At 43.8% G+C, this 21,081-nt stretch overlaps 1 protein-coding gene across 6 annotated transcripts in view; it reads left to right on the top strand.

Annotated features, from left to right (window-relative positions):
* UNC13B (unc-13 homolog B) overlaps window positions 1-21,081 on the top strand; it is a 359,613-nt gene that overhangs the window by 269,777 nt on the left and 68,755 nt on the right. For all 6 annotated transcript variants that reach the window (XM_045020551.1, XM_045020545.1, XM_045020550.1 and 3 more), the window contains 4 exons: window positions 11,814-11,903; window positions 13,787-13,921; window positions 14,798-14,931; window positions 15,860-15,945. In XM_045020551.1, coding sequence (XP_044876486.1) covers window positions 11,814-11,903; window positions 13,787-13,921; window positions 14,798-14,931; window positions 15,860-15,945 — 445 coding nt within the window. The remainder of the gene's footprint in view (window positions 1-11,813; window positions 11,904-13,786; window positions 13,922-14,797; window positions 14,932-15,859; window positions 15,946-21,081) is intronic.

The raw sequence follows: 21,081 nt of genomic DNA, 5'->3' as shown, positions 1-21,081 counted from the left end.
ACTGGATCCCATGTGCTTCCAAGCCAACTGAGGCAGGCCAGAGTTTGGTCAGTGTTCCAGCACTCCCAGGTTCAGTCCCCTTGTCTGAGACCTTCCTTGGAACATGGGACTCTCCATTGAAGCCACCCCAGACCCTAGAACAAGTCCCTCAGATCACCCAAGCCTCTAGCTGCGTAGCCATGACCCTTGAAAGTTCCACCTAGGTTGTGGGCACTCTGGGTTCTAGTTTAACCCCTTCAGGGAAACAAGGAATATAGGTTTAGCAAAGGGATTTCTTAATCACAGTCAATTTACGCTTAAAAAGCACTAGAGTTAAAGATCTTTGAAAAATAACAAAATTCCTGAGATGCACCCATCCCTGTTAGCCTATTATAATTTGGGATGAATATTCAGCCAGATCTTAATTGGTGCCACATTTCTGACTTCACTATTCAGCATATAGCATGTCTTTGTGGCTAATCTGCATTTGTTGTGTGTGGACATGGTGGGGAAGGCTGGAAGGGCGTCTACAACCAACGTTGTTTAAAAAAATATCTTTTAAAAAAGCCTGTCTCTATACCTCCCAGAAAAGCTGATTTCCAGTAATATCCTGTGGTGCTTGAGGGTTGAATTGTAGTCTCTGTGTTCTGAGTGGAGAGAAATCTTTTGACAGCCACCCTGTGTGCACACAAGACACATTCTAATTCTGTTAGAAGTACCACTGGGAAGCATATAATTATAAATAGTAGAATGATACTCTTTATGATTGGGGGGGGGAGTTAATCCTTGGATGAGATGTTGGTTCATTCTGCCAAAAATAGTAGTATAGTGTGAGCGCTGTGGTAAAATGTAATTAGATCTAATTTGTAATGTCGAGCGTTGATTGCATAAATGGATTCCTGATTGATTTTTCTTACTGAACAGTTGATGTTTTTTCAAGGATAGCTCTGACACAAGTCATCTTCTGACAATTAGGTGTTGTGGAGCATGTTACGTTGGCATGTATGTTGTTTAATACAAACCAGTTATTGCTTGCTGTTTGTCTAACTCTTGCTTTCTAGCTTAAGTAAGGCAGAAGAACATGAGTCTAGTTTTGAGAGTGTCCTGTTTAAAAATCTTTGCCAGATGTTTTGAGCCATGAGTACCTCTTCCGTTCACAACACTAACCCAATGATTGTAACTAAATCTTGTCTTGTAGAAATGTTTGTTACTGGTGAGTGCTCCAAGCACAGGGGAGGGCATGCACATGTTAGCTTGAAAAGGGGGTTGTCGTCATAGGCTTCTTATTCTTAGCTGTTTATGCAGATCACGTTGAATCCTACCAACTTAAATTAGCTACTTTGAATTAATACCTGAGTGCCCCAGCTATTGCCAGGAGATGGCAGATAGAATCTCTCTGCAACTCCTCTGTTGTAATTATTTTGATGATCAATGCAGATATCAATAAGGTGTCTGGATGAAGTTGACTTTGCAACAAAACCAATGAGTGCATTATAAAGGATATTTCCATCCACTCTTCTGTTGCAACTACATCCCATGTGCCCTCTCGAGCATATTTAGGGCTTGTCTACATGAACCTTCAGTTCATGGCAAACTGGGGTGTAAAATCTACTCCACATTACTCTGCCGCACACTACGAGTCCATGGGGACCCTGCTGCCATGCACGTAGAGTTGTTCTTCAAGTGCTGGTCCCTATTTGTACTCCACTGTGGGGTGCAGGTGCTCTCTAGGCATCTGAGACCAGAAGATTTTTGCTATTAGTGTCCTCTAATCTGTGCCTGTGCAGTTCTCCATGTGCTGTACACCACGGGTATAAAGTAACAGTGTGGACCGACCGCCTTTCCAATTTCCTTCTACTACCTAGGGTGTGTTGGAAAGCTCCAGTGTCCAGCAAACTTGCTTCTTTCCTAATTACCTGAAAATAGTTATAGAATAGTTTATAGAATAGTAGCTGAGAGTTAGTATAGTTAGTGGGATTCTTCTCTCCCCCTACGCCCCCTTCCTGTCTGTACTCTTCACGGTGATTATGCCCAGTGTAATGGGATGTTCACCCCACATTACCCTAGAGGGGAGTTGGTGGGGCCGAGAAGGGACCAATTAACCAGATGGGCTACAGCTGTGGGGAAATAGGTGGCCTAAGTAACCCCTGCATGATGAAGGAGCCATCTGAGAAGGAACAGGTGGGGCTAGGACAAAGCCAGGAATTTGGCAGCAGAAAAGGGCTGCAGTGAGGGATCCGGCAGCTCGCTCTGGACATTAGAGAGGGAAGGGGGGAGAAGCAGTCTTCTCCCTCACTGTTCTGATGGTGGCACTTCCCCAGTGGCTGTTAGGGGAGCCTGGGCCTGCCCTCTTCTCTGGGTTCCAACTCAGTGACCTTCTGCTCAGTGGCCAAGCTCTGTACCGTCTTCAACCTTGCTGCAATTTCCCTAAGCCTTTTCCTACACCCTCTCCCTTTAGGTTTCCTTCCTTCCCTCTTTAATGCCCAGAGGGCGGCTGCATGCTCCTTCACTGCAGCTCTTTTCTACTGCCAACTTCCGGGCTTTAGAATCCAGCCTACTCCTGTTTGTTCAGGTAGGGCTGGCTCTCATGCCATGTGCAGCCAGGTACCCTAATTGGCCCCTTGGGGCCCCATTAACCCCTTTAGGGCCTGTGTGGGGTACACACTGCATCACACCCAGTATCCTGGGCTTCAACAACTGTGCCTCATGCCCCAGATCATTCCTGGTCAGTGACAGCCTTGTCTGGTGCCTCTGTTGCCTTGGGGAGGCCCATGTCCCCTCCAGGTGCTCAATCTGCCACTCCTTCCCTCCTGGAACCCCCTAGCCACATGAGTACCGACTGTGGTGGTGCTTCATGGAAGAGCAATGAGGTCCCACTCATATCCCAGCCTGGGAGAATTCCTTACAGCGGGCAGACCCCCTGTACATTTGGAGAAGGAGTTGCGGAGTGCTCCACCAGGCTGCGTATCTTCAGCTATCAACAGGGTCAGGAGTAAGTCTTCGTCCTCGTCTAAACAGAATCACAAGAAAAGTCCTCTCATAAGAAGGATAAATTCACGTGAGAACCATCATCTAAGGGAACCACCTCCTGTACACGCAAGTCGTCTGGGACTTCATATTACAGTACTGCAGCAATGTTTTCAGAGTACAGCACTGAAACCCCAGCTCCGAAGAACAAGTCCACTCCAAAACCACCGTGTGCTGCTCCGCTGGTACCATCTATGGAACCTCTGAAACAGACACTTTGATTGCATCCAGCACCAATGGCACCAGGGCGCTCCTCTAGGGAGTCCTTAGTACTAAGAATTCCAACCAAATTGACTCTAACGGTGCAGAAAGAGACCAGCTTTTGTTTCCTCCTCTTCAGGGGGTAAATTTACCACTCAGCAAGTCCTCCTTGTCCTGCAAGATGCTGAATCACCCACCCTTTCGGGCGCCGTTACCTCCACAGACATCTGACCCTGTCTTTTCACAAGTGGCTACAGGGAGGTCTTTCTTCCCAGACCTTTTCCCAATTGGGGTATTGCTAAATCAACACTACCACCTGTTCTTATGGACACCCATTCCCCAATACCATCAACTAGCAGAGAGGTGGCCAAGCAGCTGAATCCATCAGCGCCACCCATGGAACAAGATCCTATCTTCTGATTTGATGGCGTGGGTGAGAGAATGCCACCTCCCACAATAACACACAATCTCAGTCCAGACATGGTATCAAGAGTATCATGAGCTCTATAAAAATTGTACAGAATGCATTATTCTCCATATGAACTTAAGTACCCCATGCCTTGGGATGCACCCCAACCACCATATAACCAATCCCATTGGTCCAACTGGGGTCCATATACGTGTTGCTCTGAATCAGTTTGTTCTAGATGAGACTCGCAGCATCACTCTTCTCAGATAGAGGAAGCAGACTCTCCTCATAAAATGAGAGAAGAGAAGTATCCAGAGACACCTCCAGAACTGTTGGGTCAGTCAGGATTCTCGTTATCGTCCCTAGATGAGGCAATTACACCTTCACCTTCTGATGACATCAAGCAATATTAAGACCTGCTGAAGAGGGTTGCAGAGATGCTCCAGATCCCGTTAGAGGAAGTAATATCAGTCACAGCATGGGACCCAGCAAAATTGCATTGCCTATTAATGAAGCAGTCTTGGAACCAGCAAAGGTGGTGTGACACATATCAACCCATGTATGCTCCACCATTAGATGGGCAGAGAAAAAATACTTAGTCCCAGGCAAAGGGGTGGAATTTTTATTCACTCATCCAATGCCAAACTCCTGGGTAGTCCAAGAAGCCTCAGAGAAAAGCTGACAGCACCAGTTGAAATCGGCTCTTTCCAATAAGGAAGCTAAGTGCTTGGACTTAGTTGGTAGAAAGGTCTTTTCCTCCACCAGCCTAAAACCCAGGGTAGCAAATTGTCAAGCACTTATGGCCAAGTACATCTTTGTGAACTACAATAAATTGACAAACTTTTCACATAAGCTCCCCAAAGAGCTCCAGGGATAGTTTGAAGCTCTCACTGCGGAAGGAAAGCTGATTGTGAGATCATCAGACTACTATTACAGCTGAAATGACCTCCTGGTAAATGGCCACTGCAGTGGTTGTGATGAGAGCATCATTGCTTCGGTCATCCGAGTTCCTGAGAGAAGTCTAGTCTACTACTGAGGACTTAGCCTTTGACAGGCGCAACCTTTATAGTGAAAGGACAGACTAGTCCCTTCATTCATTAAAAGATTCTTGGGCAACCCTCCATTCTCTTGGGATTTATACACCAGCACCCAAGAGGAAGTTCCATAAGTTGCAACCTGCTAGACAAAGAACAACTGCACAACTATTTGTCCATCACAGACCTTACAAACTCCCAAAGAAGTGTCAGAGGCTTCAAAGATTCAGGCAGACTGTGTTTCCTGCTTCTATCCCCCAAACCCAGCAGTCAACAAGGAAACCATTTTGATGGGTCTGCCAAGAGCTGCGAACCAACTCTATGGCCAGATTTTCCTTCCCTTAGCCCATTTCTCCAACAACTGGCAAAGCATCGCATCCAAGAAATAGGTGCTTGTTATCTGTGCAGGATACACAATAGAATTTTTTTCTCTTTCCCCATCCTTTATCCCTGATCCCTTTGCAGGGATCACTCTCAGGAAATAAGACTCCTATCTGCAGCTGGGAGCCATGGAGCCTGTTTCTCTCCAATACCAAGAAAAAAGGTTCTCTGAGATCGATGGCAACTCAGTGTCTGCATCTGAGCCATGCACTTCAGAATGGTAACTTTGGCAGCAGTAAATCCTATCCTTGACCAAGGGAGACTGGTTCACAGCTCTCAACGTGAAGGATGTCTTCTTCCACATGGATATCCACCCTGCATGTGGGAAATTTCTCATGTTCACCTTGGATTTGAACCATGACAATACAAGATTCTTCCCTTTGGCCTGACCACAGCTGCAAGTGTTTTCAGAAATGTGATGGCAGCTATGGCAGCTCACCTCCACTGCAAGGGTGTTCTGATTTTTCCATATCTCGATGCTGGCTATTGATGGAGCGATCTCTCCAGGGGGTCCAATCAGCAACAGCAGCTCTCCACAAGCTGCTGCTGTGATCACTAGGCATATCTGTAAACACAGGGAAGTTGGTGTTCTCCCACAGGCAATAGAATTGATCAGCACAATACTAAACTCCATCACAGCAAGAGCATACCTTCCAAGAGACCAATTTCTCACCGTGAAAGCACTGGTCATGTGCTAGTCATGAAGCTTTGGGCTACTACACAAACATCCGTTCAGGAGTGTCTTGTTCTCCTAGGGCATATGGCTGCCAGCGCTTATGTAACACTATTCACAAGGCTTGAACTTCATGCTTTCCAAGCCTGGCTCAAGACAGAATACATCCCAAATGGGGACAGCATAGAATAATGATGCATTCCTCTGAGTACAAAACTCACTAAGCCAGGGGTGGGCAAACTACGGTCCTCAGGCTGGATCCGGCCCCTCAGGGCTTTGGATCCGGTCCATGGGATTGCCAACCCCGTGGCCCCATGGGCCCCGCGCCATTCCGGGAAGCAGCTGGCACCATGTCCCTGAGGCCCCTGGATGTGGTGGGGGGCAGAGGGCTCTGCACGTTGCTCTTGCCTGTGGGTACCTCCCCCCGCAGCTCCCATTGTCCGGGAACAGGGAACCTCGGCCAATGAGAGCTTCCATCCCCCTGCTCAAAGCAGGACCAATCCCCCACTAAATCATCCCATCCAGGGCTTTGTCAAGCCTGACCTTAAAAACTCCTAAGGAAGGAGATTCCACCACCTCCCTAGGGAACCCATTCCAGTGCTTCACCACCCTCCTAGTGAAAAAGTTTTTCCTAATATCCAACCTAGACCTCCCCCACTGTAACTTGAGACATTGCTCCTTGTTCTGTCATCTGCCACCACTGAGAACAGCTGAGCTCCATCCTCTTTGGAACCCCGCTTCAGGTAGTTGAAAGCAGCTATCAAATCCCCACTCGTTCTTCTCTTCTGCAGACTAAATAATCCCAGTTCCCTCAGCCTCTCCTCATAAGTCATGTGCTCCAGCCCCCTAATCATTTATGTTGCCCTCTGCTTGGCTCTTTCCAATTTTTCCACATCCTTCTTGTAGTGTGCGACCCAGAACTGGACACAGTACTCCAGATGAGGCCTCACCAATGCTGAATAGAGGGGAATGATCACATCCCTCTATCTGCTGGCAGTGCTCCTAATTATACAGCCCAAAATGCTGTTAGCCTTCTTGGCAACAAGGGCACACTGTTGACTCATATCCAGCTTCTCGTCCACTGTAACCCCTAGGTCCTTTTCTGCAGAACTGCTGCCTAGCCACTCGGTCCCTAGTCTGTAGCAGTACATGGGATTCTTCCATCCTAAGTGCAGGACTCTGCACTTGTCCTTGTTGAACCTCATCAGGTTTCTTTTGGCCCAATCCTCCAATTTGTCTAGGTCCCTCTGTATCCTATTCCTACCCTCCAGCGTATCTACCACTCCTCCCAGTTTAGTGTCATCTGCAAACTTGCTCAGGGTGCAATCTATGCCATCCTCCAGATCATTAATGAAGATATTGAACAAAATCGGCCCCAGGACTGACCCTTGGGGCACTCCGCTTATACTGACTGCCAACTACACATCGAGCCGTTGATCACTACCCGTTGAGCCTGATGATCTAGCCAACTTTCTATCCACCTTATAGTCCATTCATCCAGTCCAAACTTCTTTAACTTGCTTCTTTAACTAAGTAATCTCTCCTTCCCTAGTGAGCTTTGATCTATCACATTTTGAAATGGAAGTAGGTCAAAGTACACTAAGGGCTTGTCTTCACTACTGGGGTAAGTTGACCTAAGTTACGCTACCTAGCTACGTGAATAATGTAGCTGGAGTCGACATAGCTTAGGTTGACTTACCCTGTTGTCTTCGCTGCACTGCATTGACGGGAGAGGCTCTCAGGTCGACTTCCCTTGCTCGTCTCGCAGAGGTGGAGTACCGGGGTTGACCGGAGAGTGCTCTGCCATTGATTTAGTAGGTCTTCACTATACCCGCTAAATCGACCCCTGCTGCATCAATTGCAGCAGCTTTCATCTCCCTGTAGTGAAGACCAACCCTAAAGAAATGTTAGTGCTCATCAGCAGGGTCTACATGGACCCTTAGCGCACAGCAGGCTAATCAAGGTAGATTTACACCACAGCTTACTGCGAACTAAATGTTTGTGTAGCCAAGCGGTTAGTGTTATGTAGCTTGTGGTATTCTGCTTTGTTTTTCAAAGAAATATGTGCAGATGACTGCTCGAATATGTCACATCCTCATGAGTGCAAGAATGTGGCCAGGAGCCTGAGAATGGGGTTTGGGGCAAAGTAGTGAGAATGTAGGGAAAGAATGGACGCACCAGCTCAGAAACTGAGGACAGTCTATTGCGGGGGCAGAGACCTGAAGGAAACCACATTGAGGGTAATCAGCATACATTGCTCTGGAAAAGAGAATTAAATATTTAATTTTATTTAACTAAGGTCCAGGCAATAGAAGGTGAAATGCCATAGGTACTCGGATACTATGGCAATAGGCACAGTATGTGAGACAGAACTAGGCTGGAGTTAAGACTGTTAAAGGACAGTCTTTAAGGTATGGTGCTACATCTCTTGATAACAGTTGACTTGATCACAATCCGTAATTATGTGAGAAACAAAAGTTTGAAAATGAGCTCTTCAATCTGGCAGACAAAGCTATAACACGATCCAGTGGCTGGAAGTTGAAGTGAGACAAACTCGAACTGGAAATAAGGCACATTTTAGAAGTGAGGGTAATTAACCATTGGAACAACTGACCAAAGGTTGTGGTGGATTCTCCATCACTCGCAATTTTCAAATCAAGACTGAATGTTTCCAAAAAAGATTTCCCTGAGTTCAAACAGGAAGTAATTTAGGGGATTCCTATGGCCAATGTTATGCACAAGGTCAGATTAGATTATCAGAATGGTCCTGTCTGGCCTTAGTCTCTGAATATTGGTAGCTGACATCTGGCTAGATGAGAGGATTGCTAATGGGATTCAGAATCTTCTTTTCTATATCACTGGAAATCACAAACCCCACCACATCTGGCATCCTATTGGCTGTCTCCAAATAGAGGCCAAAAACTGAGTTGTGGGAAAACGAAAAGCCTTCTCTAGCAGTTGGCTTGAAGTCAGGCTCCAGCCCAGAACTAGGTATGCTGTCAGGGGACGGCGGGGAAGTATGCTCTGTTGCTGCTTATTCTGTACTTGTTCTGTGGGTGAACAAAGGCCTTCTGGCCGGAAGTGGAACCAGATCACTGGCATGGAAAATGAAAAAGGTTGAAGAGGGGTTTTTAAAGTAAGGGCTGGGGAAAGCCGACAGGTGCGGAGGAGCATGTGGTTCAGATGGAGACATCCCTTAGGGGAGGATTTATTAAAGTGGCTCCTCTATATATAAAGTACAGGTAGGAGCTGAAGAGAAAGTCCAATGAAAGAGTCCTAGTCAATTACAATGCATGAAGCCAGAGCACTAAATATTAACAAAGTTTATAAGTTCTTCTATATAAATGCAAGAAATCTAATTGCTAAGATGGGTGAACTTGAGTGCCTGGTGTTAAATGAGGATATTGATATAATGGGCATCACAGAAAATTGGTGGACTGATGACAATTAATAGGACATGGTAATACCAGGGCACAAAATATGCAGGAATGATCGAGTAGGTTGTACTGGTGAGGGTGTGGCACTGTATGTGAAAGAAAACATAGAGTCCAGTATAGTAAAAATCTTAAATGACTCAAATTGTACCATAGACTCTCTATGGATAGAAATCCCATGCAAGAGTATAACAGTAGGAATATACTACCGGTCACCTCACCATAATGGTGATTCTGAAATACTGAGGGAGATCAGAGAGACTAGAAAACCCAATAATAATGGGGGATTTCAACTATCCCCACATTGACTGGGAAGATATCAGCTCAGGGTCAGTTGCAGAGAGAACATTTCTAGACACCATCAATGTCTGCTTCTTGAGGCAGCTAGTCCTGGAACCCACAAGGGGAGAGGCCATTCTTGATTTAGTGCTAAATGGAGCCCAGGATCTGGTCCAATGAGGTGAATAGAGCTGAACTGCTTGGTAATAGCGACCGTCATGTAATTACATTTAACATCCTCGTAGCGGGCGGGGGGGGGGGATACCAACTAAACCCACCACAGTAGCATCAAACTTCAAAAAGGGCAACTACACAAAAATGAGGAGGCAGCAAAATGGAAATTCAAAGAAACAGTCACAAGCTGCATGGAAACTTTTTAAATAATCCTAATAGAGGCTTAAACTAAATGTCTACCCCACAGCAATACCAATGTGACGGGGGGCCAAAAAAAATGCCACTATTGCTAAACAGAGTAAAAGAGACGGTCAGAGACACAAAGACGCCCCTTAAACCTGGGAGTCAAATACTACTGAGGAAACTAGAGGGCAGTATAAAATCTGGCAAGTCCAATGTCCAAGTATAATTAGGCAGACCAAAAAAGAATTTAAATAGCAATTAAGAAAAGACACTAAAACCAACATCAAAAATACATTTAAGTGCATTAGGAGCTGGAAGCCTGCCAAACAACCAGTGGGGCCATTGGATAGTGGAGATGCTATAGGAGCATTCAAGGAAGACAAGGCCATTGTGGAAAAGCTTAACGAATTTTTTGCATTGGTCTTCACTGCAGAGGATGTGAGGGAGATTCCTACACCTGAGCAATTTTTTTAGGTGAAAAATCTCAGGAACTATCCTAAATTGAGGTGTCAGGAGAGGAGGTTTGGGAACAAATTGATAAATTACACAGTAATAAGCCACCAGGATCAGCGGATATTCACCCAAGGATTCTGAAGGAACTCAAATATGAAATTGCAGAACTTTTTACTGTGGTACTTATCGCTTAAATCAGCCTCTGTACTAGATTACTGGAGGATAGCTAATGTGACACCAATTTTAAAAAAAGGCTCCAGAGGCGATCCTTGGTTGAAACTTTAAGAAAGGAGAGACTCCTACAAGGATCTCCACTCGGACCAGTGCTGTTCGGCATATTCATAAATGATCTGGAAAAAGTGGGTGAACAGTGAAGTGTCAAAATTTGCAGATGATAGAAAATTACTCAAGATAGTTAAGTCCAAAACACACTGTGAAGAGTTACAATGGGATCTCTCAGAAGTCGGTGACTGAGCAACAAAATGGCAGATGAAATTCAGTGTCAATAAATGCAAAGTAATGCACATTGGAAAAAACACAATCCCAACTATACATACAAAATGTTGGGGTCTAAATTAGCTGTTACCACTCAAGAAAGATCTTGGAGTCGTCATAGATTGAGCAGATGTTTTCAGAGAACTATGTGCAGTGGTAGTCAAAAAAGCTAACAGATTGCTAGGAACCATTTGAAAATGGATAGATATTAATACAGAAAATATCATAATGATGCTATATAAATCCACGGTACACCCACACCTGGAATGCAGCATGCAGTTCCGGTCACCCTATCTCAAAAAAGATATATTAGAGTTGGAAAAAGTACAGAGAAGGGCAACAAAAATGATGAAGGTTATGGAACAGTTTCCATATGAAGAAAGACTCAAGAATGGAACTGTTCATCTTAGAAAAGCAATCACCCCTTCACATAACACAAGACCAGTGGTCATCCAATGAAATTGGGATGCAGCAGGCTGAAAGCAAGCATCAGAAAGTACTTCACGCAATGCAGTCAACCTATGGAACTTGTTGCCAGGGGATGTTGTGAAGGCCAAAACTATAACTGAGTCCAAAAAATAATTAGATGATTTCATGGAAGATAGGTCCAACAATGGCTATTAGCCAAGATGGTCAGGAACACAACCCTGTTCTTTGGGCGTCCCTAAGTGTCTCACTGCCAGAAGCTGTGACTGGATGACAGGAGATGGATCCCTTGATAACTACCCTGTTCTGTTCATTCCCTGTGAAGCATCTGGCACCAGCCACTGTCGGAAGTCAGTATACTGAGCTGGATGGACCATTGGTCTGACTCAGTGTGGCCATTCTTATGACTATCAGTCTGCCACCATTCATGAACACTAAATTCACATGAAGAACTTTTTAATTAAACAGATGAACTCTTGTAGTGAAAAGGTCTTACCTTCTTCAATGTGAAGACTTTTATTATCTGAGCATTGTTTTGAGTGCTAGAAGCTCCTGAGCTGTATACATTTCCAAGGGTTTTTAACATGTTTATTTTGAATGGGCTGATGAGTTTGTGTGGACGTCTGATTGCTCTTTCAGGTGTGGTTTCACTTTTATGCCAACAGAACAATTTCCCAGCCAGCAGCCCTGAGCGGTTACAGGACTTGAAATCCACCGTGGACTTGCTGACCAGCATCACATTTTTCAGAATGAAGGTAAGGATCCATCACAGTGATAATATTCCAGTGTGTGAGTGTCATTGTCTTATACTATTCAGAGAAAAGCCTGCTTACAGCAACGAAGAACTAACCCATCATTCTCAAAAGCCAAACACTTTTCAGCATGGAAATGACTAGTCACAGACAACAGCAATCTTTTGCTGCCCACATAATAAACGTAAACATTCTTATCAGTGTGTCACAACTTAATACTCTTAACTCTGATGCAAAACAAATACTATTCCTCATCAGTAATCACAACATCCTTCCGACAAAGAAACATACAATTTGTCTGTACCCAGATAGGATATGTAATTTGACCATTTATTGACTGTTATAAACTTCTCCTGTAAAACTATGTTTCTATCCTTATCAATGAACAACAATTAAGTCTGTACAAAAACTTCTGTGGTCTGATAAATATATTAAGCAATAATATTTTTCATTTAACTGTATCTCTCAAAAGGAAATGCATACTGAAATTAAGATAACCCAAATAATTAATTGATTAATAAAGAGCCATGGCTCATAGTTAAGGTTTTTGTGCAATAATGAAATATGCCTTTTTTGTGCTTATATTTGTTTTTTATGAGGCCAGTGTGAGATTTGATATCTTTAATTATTCATTGCCTTGTTTTTAAATGCTTGGTTTCTGTAGACGATGTATGGATGAGAACACTGTCACTTAGCCATCTTTACCTTATTTTTTAACAAAATGAGTTTTCACTCATGGCATTTCAAAATGTCCTTTATCGAGTCTGACTGTAAGTTCTTCAGGCAAGGAATGGTTTTTATCTGTTATGAAAAAGCACCAGATAAACTAACTCAAAATGGAGCACACACTAGAAGACGACATTTAAAGTCCCCATAATCCATACGATATTTATGTAAAATGTTAAAGTTGTTCCCAAACTCTGCTTTCTACTTAGAATGGTTAGAAATTATTTAAAAAAAAAAAAAAAAAGGCTGGAACAAATGTAAAACCAAATTTGTTCCAGGACATGGTCTTATCCCAGATCTGATGCATGCAAAGCCTTTTAGCATAGATGTGCATTAGAATCATAGAATCTCAGGGTTGGAAGGGACCTCAGGAGGTATCTAGTCTAACCCCCTGCTCAAAGCAGGACCAAACCCAACTAAATCCCCAAGTGGCTCCTCTCAAGGATTGAACTCACAACCCTGGGTTTAGCAGGCCAATGCTCAAACCACTGAGCTATCCCTCCCCACAGTGTGAGTGTGAGGTAGAATAATAACTATAAAGGAAAAGAATGAGGGCTGCAAGAGGGAAAAAGCTGTACACATCTGCCCACTATTATTAATGGCTCTAATCCACATTTTAAAGTTGTTAGCAAAGAGATCAAGTAAATTCCTGAATTAAAAAGCACCATTGTGGATTTTAAAAAATAACATGAGATGTTCTAGGAACTCTTGGCTGATCAAATGTCATGAGCTCTGATGGAGTCTTTCTCTGGACCGTCTTGCAGTGGGAGAGACTTTGATGTTTGTGTCCTGATTTCATGAAGAAGTCCCTTGAACCTCACATAGCAGTACTGTGTGTCTTGCACTTCTAACCTATGTTACTAGATACAGCTGTCTACTTTAGCTCCTTATCAGGCTCCCCTGACCGTAGTATCTGAGTGCCTCACAATCTTGAATGTGGTTTATGCTCACAGCCCCCCTGTGAGGTGGGGTCGGGCTGTTACCCTGTTTTGCAGTTGAGGAACTGAGGCTTGGAGACACTAAGTGACTTGTTCAGGTTCATAGGTCCCTGGGGCAGCACAGGGAATTGAACCAGTCTCTCTCAAGTCCTGGGTTAATGCCCTCTTCCTCCTTTGATGCATGAGCAGTATCTCTTTAACTTTAGTCCTGCTTCCTGCCAGGTTCAAGAACTACAGAGCCCACCTCGAGCCAGCCAAGTAGTGAAGGACTGTGTGAAGGCCTGTCTCAACTCAACCTATGAATACATCTTCAACAATTGCCATGAACTGTATAGTCGCGAGTACCAGACAGATCCCGTGAGTAATGGGATAGATGTGCAAAAATCAAGGCTGAGTGGCTTGAGATAATGTAGTAAATAATATCTGAAGATAAACCAGCATAGACTAAATTTTGTGACCTGTGATCTTCTGAATGCACATCAGCTGTAGCCAATTGATGAGCATTGATTGCGGAGAATGAAAGAGGATAATTGTTTTACTGTCACTAATTCTTTAGAGATCATTTTCAAAAGCCACAGATGTTTTATTCCATGATTAGAGCAAACTATTGAAAGAGCAGATTTGATATAATATTTATTCAGCAACAGCTAATTAGAACGCGTAGTAAGCTAACAGAAGAAATAGGGTTTAAATTACATGACTCTCCAGGCACAGAGTGACACCTTGTTTTACTGAATCTAGTTTACCCCTTGCGGATCATGTGTGGTGTTGGGGCAGCTCTACACTATAGCTACCTTGATCAAAATTGTTCCATTTGCCATAATGTCAGAGTGTGGTAATGTGCAGATGGCATGAAGTGATGCATTGCTTATCGTTGTCGATATAGTAGTAAATATCAGTGATCCAATTAGAAGTGGTTAGAAATAGTTTAGGCAAGAAAGCCCATCATGAGATATCCATAAGCATGTCCCTGGTCCCAGTGCGGTAAAGAATAAAGAAGTGGCCATTTTAATCCCAGAGTTGTGCCAGGCTTCCCTTTTAGCAGCATAGTCTGCATTTTATGATATTTTGTGTTAGATCAGGTCGCTTGCCAAGCCAGAGCCATAATTATGGAACCTTCAGAAGAAAGTGGCAAAGGATACAGCATGTGCAGTTCACAGGAAAGCTGCAGGCCTGATAAGAAGTCATATTTGTTTAAACTCAGTATTTAGTTTCTCACGGCTTCCTTTCCAGAACAAAAATCAGGACCTTCCTCCTGAGGAGCAAGGCCCCAGCATCAGGAACTTGGATTTCTGGCCTAAACTCATCACTCTGATAGTTTCCATTATAGAAGAGGATAAAAATTCATATACCCCTGTTCTGAACCAGTAAGAATCCTCCATGTTCTTTATGGCTAATGCTAGAAGTAGACTCTGTCTGTTCTGCTTTATTTGTGAAAGTGTCTTCTATCTTTTCTGTGATTTGTGTATTTATAGCGGATACTTATCTTGTCTGTCTGTCTTTCTGTCTTATTTGTCTGTCTATATAAATAATTCTTTTTGATTGGGATGGAAGAGTTTCAAAAGGTTCAGTTTTGATGGAGTTCGAACCCATTCACCTTGGTTATTACAATCCTGAACTCAGTGAGACACCTGAAAATGGGGTGAGAGTTGTTTTTTCTTGTACAGTTTTCTGGGATGCACTTTTCTAACACGCACACTTTGTGCTGTGATTTAGGTGTGTCCATGTTCTATGCTGAACTGAGAGAGTTCAGTGGGTGGGGATGGCTTTGTTAATGGCAAAAGGAGCGACTTCTACTCCTTGGGCAGGAAGATGTCAGATGCTCTTCATTCCTATGTCTCCAGCAACCCACCGTGTATCCTGCAGACAAAGGGGCAGATTACTCATTAGGGATTTTAGATCTTAACATTGCAGGTGCACCTGATGCACACTAATCCCAACAGTGAAAAGGAACCTAGTTTTGTAAGGGGGGGAAAAAAAAAGATATAAGAGGGACAAACATTTTGACGTAATCCTACAGAATTACAGTATGTAGCTACTTTTAGAGAACAGCCATGCAATAGCTAGTCTTTTAGATTAAAAACATAGTTACAGTAGCAGGGATATTTTCAATCTGTTTTATCTATAGCATAGAGTTCAGTTGGTACTTTCCAGATATCTGCCTTTTATTTTCGCAGGATGAAGGAAATTTCTGTTGTGTTGAACCTTTTAGTAGATAGTTTAGCTCAGAGCTGAATGAAAATGCCCCTTATTCTTAAACTATTAAAGCCTTATCTCTGGTTTTCCCCCATTCAGGTTTCCTCAGGAGCTCACTGTTGGGAAGGTCAGTGCTGAAGTCATGTGGAACCTTTTTGCCCAGGATATGAAATACGCCATGGAAGGTAGGAGAGCGTAAGCTGTAAGCTCTTGCCCTGTGATTGCTAACTTTTTGTTCCTAGTTGATACCATGTGAATAGTACTTAAGGAAAAGTCTGACATGGTGATCGTTTTTGTATAACTGTCTCAAGTAGTTTTCCAGGGCACCTCAGAAATGCTGTTTACATGCCAGTAGGAAGTGGAAAACTTGACCACACAGCATTTTAATCCCTAGGAAGCTTCAGTCATCAAAACCTCCAAACTGCAATAAAAAAAATAAATAGAAACTGACAGTTAGCTTTCCCATGCAAGTTGTAGGCTCTGCCGCAGGATTGTCCTATTTCCTCTGCTTTTGGCTGCTCACTTGACAACTTGCTGGACAGAGCTGCTTGGAGTGGAACTTGACAACTAATTGTTTTAAAATTCGCATTAATTATCTGAAATATTTGCAATGGAAGCTACAGAAATGAAACCTGCACCGTGGTGTCCTAGTATAGAGTGAGGTTCTGCAATGAGCAGCAGAAGTTCTTGAGAGGTTTCCCACATCTGGGAAATCCCTGCTTGTGCTGCATTCTCTCAGTGAACACTACCTCCTCTGTGGTAACTCACAGCCCAAGATTCCCAGGAGCCTGAGAAGGGCTACACCTTGTATATAAAATTGAACCAACTTCCACCATCCTCACCTGGAATATGATGGAGCCACAACTTGTAGTGTGTGCTGATCCCAGCACGCCATGGTCCACCTTGACTCAAGCAGGGTGGTGGTGAAAATCTACTCTTGGTATGAATCCTTGGGACATACAGGAATAGGAAGGTTCTGCCATTCCATCTCCGAGAACTCCAGCACGAATCTCTTTCCCCTGTGAGTTAAGTGATGCAAATGCAGGCAGGCAGGTTGTCCTTTTCAAATCTCTCACTGTTAAGGCAGCTCAGTGTAAGAAACATCTAAGAGGCTTTTGGTGGGCTCCTAGGAATCTGGTCTTCATCTTCAAATAGTCAAGGCAGACTCATAATTAGGAGTTTTAACATCTCGAGAAATGGAGTTATGCACACAGAGGCCAGGTCACTCCCAGAGCAGAGTTCTGTTACTTCCAGCACTCCTTTTATTCTTAAAGTGTTAATAGATTCTGAATTTACCTTCTATAATCTTTGAGCCCAATCTTGCCAGATGTAGAGTGCGTTCAACTTCCATTGCCTTATGCGCCTGCATTGGGAGTTAAGTTTGCTCAGCATCTTACAGGGCCAGGTCTTTAGTGTCTTTAATCAGGGGCTACTGTTTATAAACCAGACCGTGCCTATGCCATCTGCATCTGATAATCCATGTTTGCTGTATTTGTTGTTCCAACACCTCCTACGTCGCCTCTTGCATGGTCTTCCCAGAACTGATCTGTATGACGACTATTCTCTTCCCCATCAAATCCCTCCTCAAGACTCACCATTGCTTCGATGCCTATAGAAGAAGTGCTCTAGCTCAACCATAAATTATGGGCTGGATGCAAAGACTGCTGGGTGAGATGATGCAGAAAGTCAGATTTGATGGTGTCAGTAGTCCCTCCTGGCCTTAAAATGGGTGGAGAAATCAGCTGATTAATGATGACTGGATTCGGGAGCAGACAGAGACAGCAGACGTTTAGCTATTCATGATAAAATTTAAAATGTTTTAATTTGTAAATCAAATGCATATCTGATATGTCTGTAACATGTCTCTGGTCTATATTTCTCACCTAAGTCACTGATCATCGTAGATTGGAAGCTCTCAGAGATGCTAAGGGCAGAGCCAGGTTCCCAACAACTCCTACCACTTTTTTCTCCACAACATTTTGAAATTCTGGTCCTTTCATTCCATCCTGATGGCTTACATCCTCCTCCTCCCCCACTGGTCACTTCCCACTTCGATCGCTGGAACCTCTCCCTCCTCTCTGCCCTCCCATAACCATTCCTCTTCAGGACATCCAAAGTGAAGCTGCTAAAAATTGTATTTATTATTAAATTATTCTGCCTGTTGATCTGACTGAATCTCTCCATTGGATTGTCAGTGCCATGCATAACTCTGCCTCCTGGTTCTTCTCTGAATACTTTGTCCCTCTTCAGTCCTTTCACTCTGCCAGTTGCCCACTCCCTCTTGATACTCGCAGGTGGAATGCCCTCCCAGTCGCTTCTGGTACAAATCCTACCTAAAGGCCCACTTCTTCTGCAAGGCCCACAACATGAACGCAGTAATGCCTCCTCAACCACAATAATACATTGGAGGAGAAGAGGATGAAATAATAATATTAGTAAACAGCCTAGGCTCGCACGCCCTCTGGGTTTTGCGAGTGCCTCTGTTGTTTTAACTTAGATGGAAGAAAGGGCCGAAAGTGTTAACATAACCCAGTCACTGTCCAACATTAAACAGTGTTAAGCAAGGTCTGGGGCTTGGCATACAGAGACCTCAGCCTGCTGGGTGCCATGGCAGACACACCATTAAACATCCTCTTAGCTTTTTATTAAAGATAAAGAAAAGAAGGAAAAACAGTTAAATCGTTTGAAATGTGTAGAATCATAGAACTGGAAGGGACCTCATGAGGTCTCTAGTCCAGTCCCCTGCACTTATAGCAGGACTAAGTATTATCTAAACCATTCCTGACAGGTGTTTGTCTAATCTGCTCTTAAAAAGTATAGTGTTAAGTAAGGCTTGCATTTTCACAGCATCTGTTGCTCCCTTTCCCTTTAACTGGGGGAGTTTTAGAAGGAAAAAACCCTTGCATGACTCTCTCTTTAGATGATATCAAAGATGGTGATAACTCTCTCTTTGGGGAAAAGAGAAGAAGTTTGTTAAGACGGGCTGGAGCTGCTGCTGTTCAAGTTCAATCCTGTTTCCTGCTGGTGGTGGTTGGGATTCTGCTGGTGCTGGTGGTGATGTTGTCTGGGTCCCTCTGTCATTAGCTTGGGTCAAGTCAAGATGAGAGTGATAAAGGCCTGGGGTCGTAGGAAGCAGTGGGAGTGGCAGCCATGATAATGAAGCTTGCACCTGTAGCCTCTGTCTGTTCTTCTGCCTCACCCCCAAGTCTCTTTCTTTAAAGACCCACAAAGGAAATGATGTGTGGAATGGCCCATCCCCTCATCATTTTGTCCACGAATTAGACCTTGTAGCTGACATACCAGTTTTGGTTTATTGATTTCCGGTTCCACATCTTCTGTTTTCGTGAAGCTCGATTTTAACATACTCATTGAACCATATAGCTAGTCCCGGTTGTTTAGACTTCGTTTTGTCTCTCTCCCCGTACCGTTTTCCAGCGGTATTTGCTATTACAGGTTATTGTGACATATTATGAACTGTCATATACTTTTGATGATTTGACGATTAGAGTAAATTTGCTGGTCCAGTTATCACAACGCATCCTGGAACCTGTCTCAATATCTTCTCAGTTGTAAGTTTCTCCAGGTGAGAACTGGTTTGCAGCTGTGTCTTGTACACCGCCTAGCGCACTGATGCAGAAAAAATAACTGTAAGGGGTACACACATGGAGAGCACCCCTTATATAGGGTGGTCTTCAGTGTGGCCTGTGGTTGGTACAGGAGAAGTTAGTGGGCTGAGAAGGATTTTATAGTGAGGCGCTAAAGGAAGGCTGACGAACAACGGGGGGTAGTTCTGTATAATTGTACCTTGTCCATTGCGTATGGTGCAGTAGACCTGAAAACTTGTAACATGCATTAGCCCTCTTCTGAATGTGGCTTTGAAAGATCCTGCCTTGTGGAGATTCTGGTTTTGTAAGTAAGTGTTACTCTGAATGCTCTTCAATTTGCCTTCTACAAGCCTACAACAAGTGTAATCAAAACTGGCTTTAAACTAAATTCAGTTATTATAGTTCTTGTTGCCTTTATTTTAAACTCAAATGTTCAAATTAGCTTATAGCTTTCAATGAAAAATGCAAATTTAAATTAAAGATGAACTTGTGTGAAGAGTGAAGAGCAGATTTTATCAGTCTCAATCACTGGATTTTGAACTCCCGAGCATTGTCAGTATCTGCTGTTATCCTCATTCAGTCCTCTTGATGTAATCAGTCTGTCCCAGGGCAGTGCACATTCACTGTGATAGAGCAGGAGCAGGAGGGCCCAGCTATGTATTCTGTGGAAGACAGATTTGTGTGTGTCTCCTTCCAAAGTACAATACATGCTCCTAACTGTTGTCATGATGTTTTTCCTTGTGTGTCTGTTCCTAAGTTCTGGATAAAATGAGCTTACTCAACTCACCAAGTGGTAAGTTCCTGCCCTTCGGTAGTGTTTATAGTTGTGAGTAGATAGAGATTTTCCTCCCCTACCAAAAGCATCCTTGATACAGTCTACAGAGCTTTAGCATATTAAACTCTTACGCTACCTGAACCTGATCTACCACAAGGGTTCAGCAAATTAATGGATGCTGTGGGAGCTGGAGACAGCTGTTCAAGAGACTTTTTTTTGCCAACTAACTTAAAATGTTGGTTGGTAGCAATGTCGTACATGCCAAATAATTCTAGGTGGAATCCCCCAGTCAGGGCCCATGAAGCAGCTAAAATAGATGAGATCCACTGAGGAAGAACTTTACTTTCTGCTGCTTTCTAAGAGCACCTAGAAGCTCCAGCTCCTGCCCAGTGCTGCTGCCTCCTGTGTCCTAAGTGATACAGGGTGCCATGATGCCCCTGGATCCCCGTTGCTCAGGACTGGCTTTACCTTTGCTGCCAGCTGTAATGCCAAGTGATGGTTTCAGTGGAGAAATAGTTTGGGACGTGACTACTTGGAACTCTCTCTGTCCCACCTACCATCTTGATAATCAAGGGATGTTCCTGCTGCTGCTTCCTACAATGAAGCTTTCTAGAAGCAACAGCAGAGCGTTCTTTCTTGGAGTCTCACCTGTGGCATTCATTTTCCTTTGTCAGTGAACCAGAGCCAGGGTTTGGCCTGGATATCTGTCTATCATAGGTACGTTATGTGGTCCCCATTACGGTAGAATCGAAGTGCTGCACAGCCTTTGACAGTTCTCCTCATCACATCCCTGTGAAACAGGGACGTTCTTTTTATCTCTTCTTTATGGATGGAGAACTGAGGCACAGGGACATAAAGTGGCTTCTCCAAGGTGTCACATGCAGCCCATGGCAGAGCAGGTCTTCCAAATCCTGGGCTACTAGAGCATCGTTCCTTGACTC

The sequence above is a fragment of the Mauremys mutica genome, chromosome 6 (genome assembly GCF_020497125.1).
Source record: "Mauremys mutica isolate MM-2020 ecotype Southern chromosome 6, ASM2049712v1, whole genome shotgun sequence".
Lineage (NCBI taxonomy): Eukaryota > Metazoa > Chordata > Testudines > Geoemydidae > Mauremys > Mauremys mutica.
The sequence above is the reverse complement of the archived record's forward strand: the minus strand, read 5'-3'. Positions and strand labels throughout refer to the sequence as shown.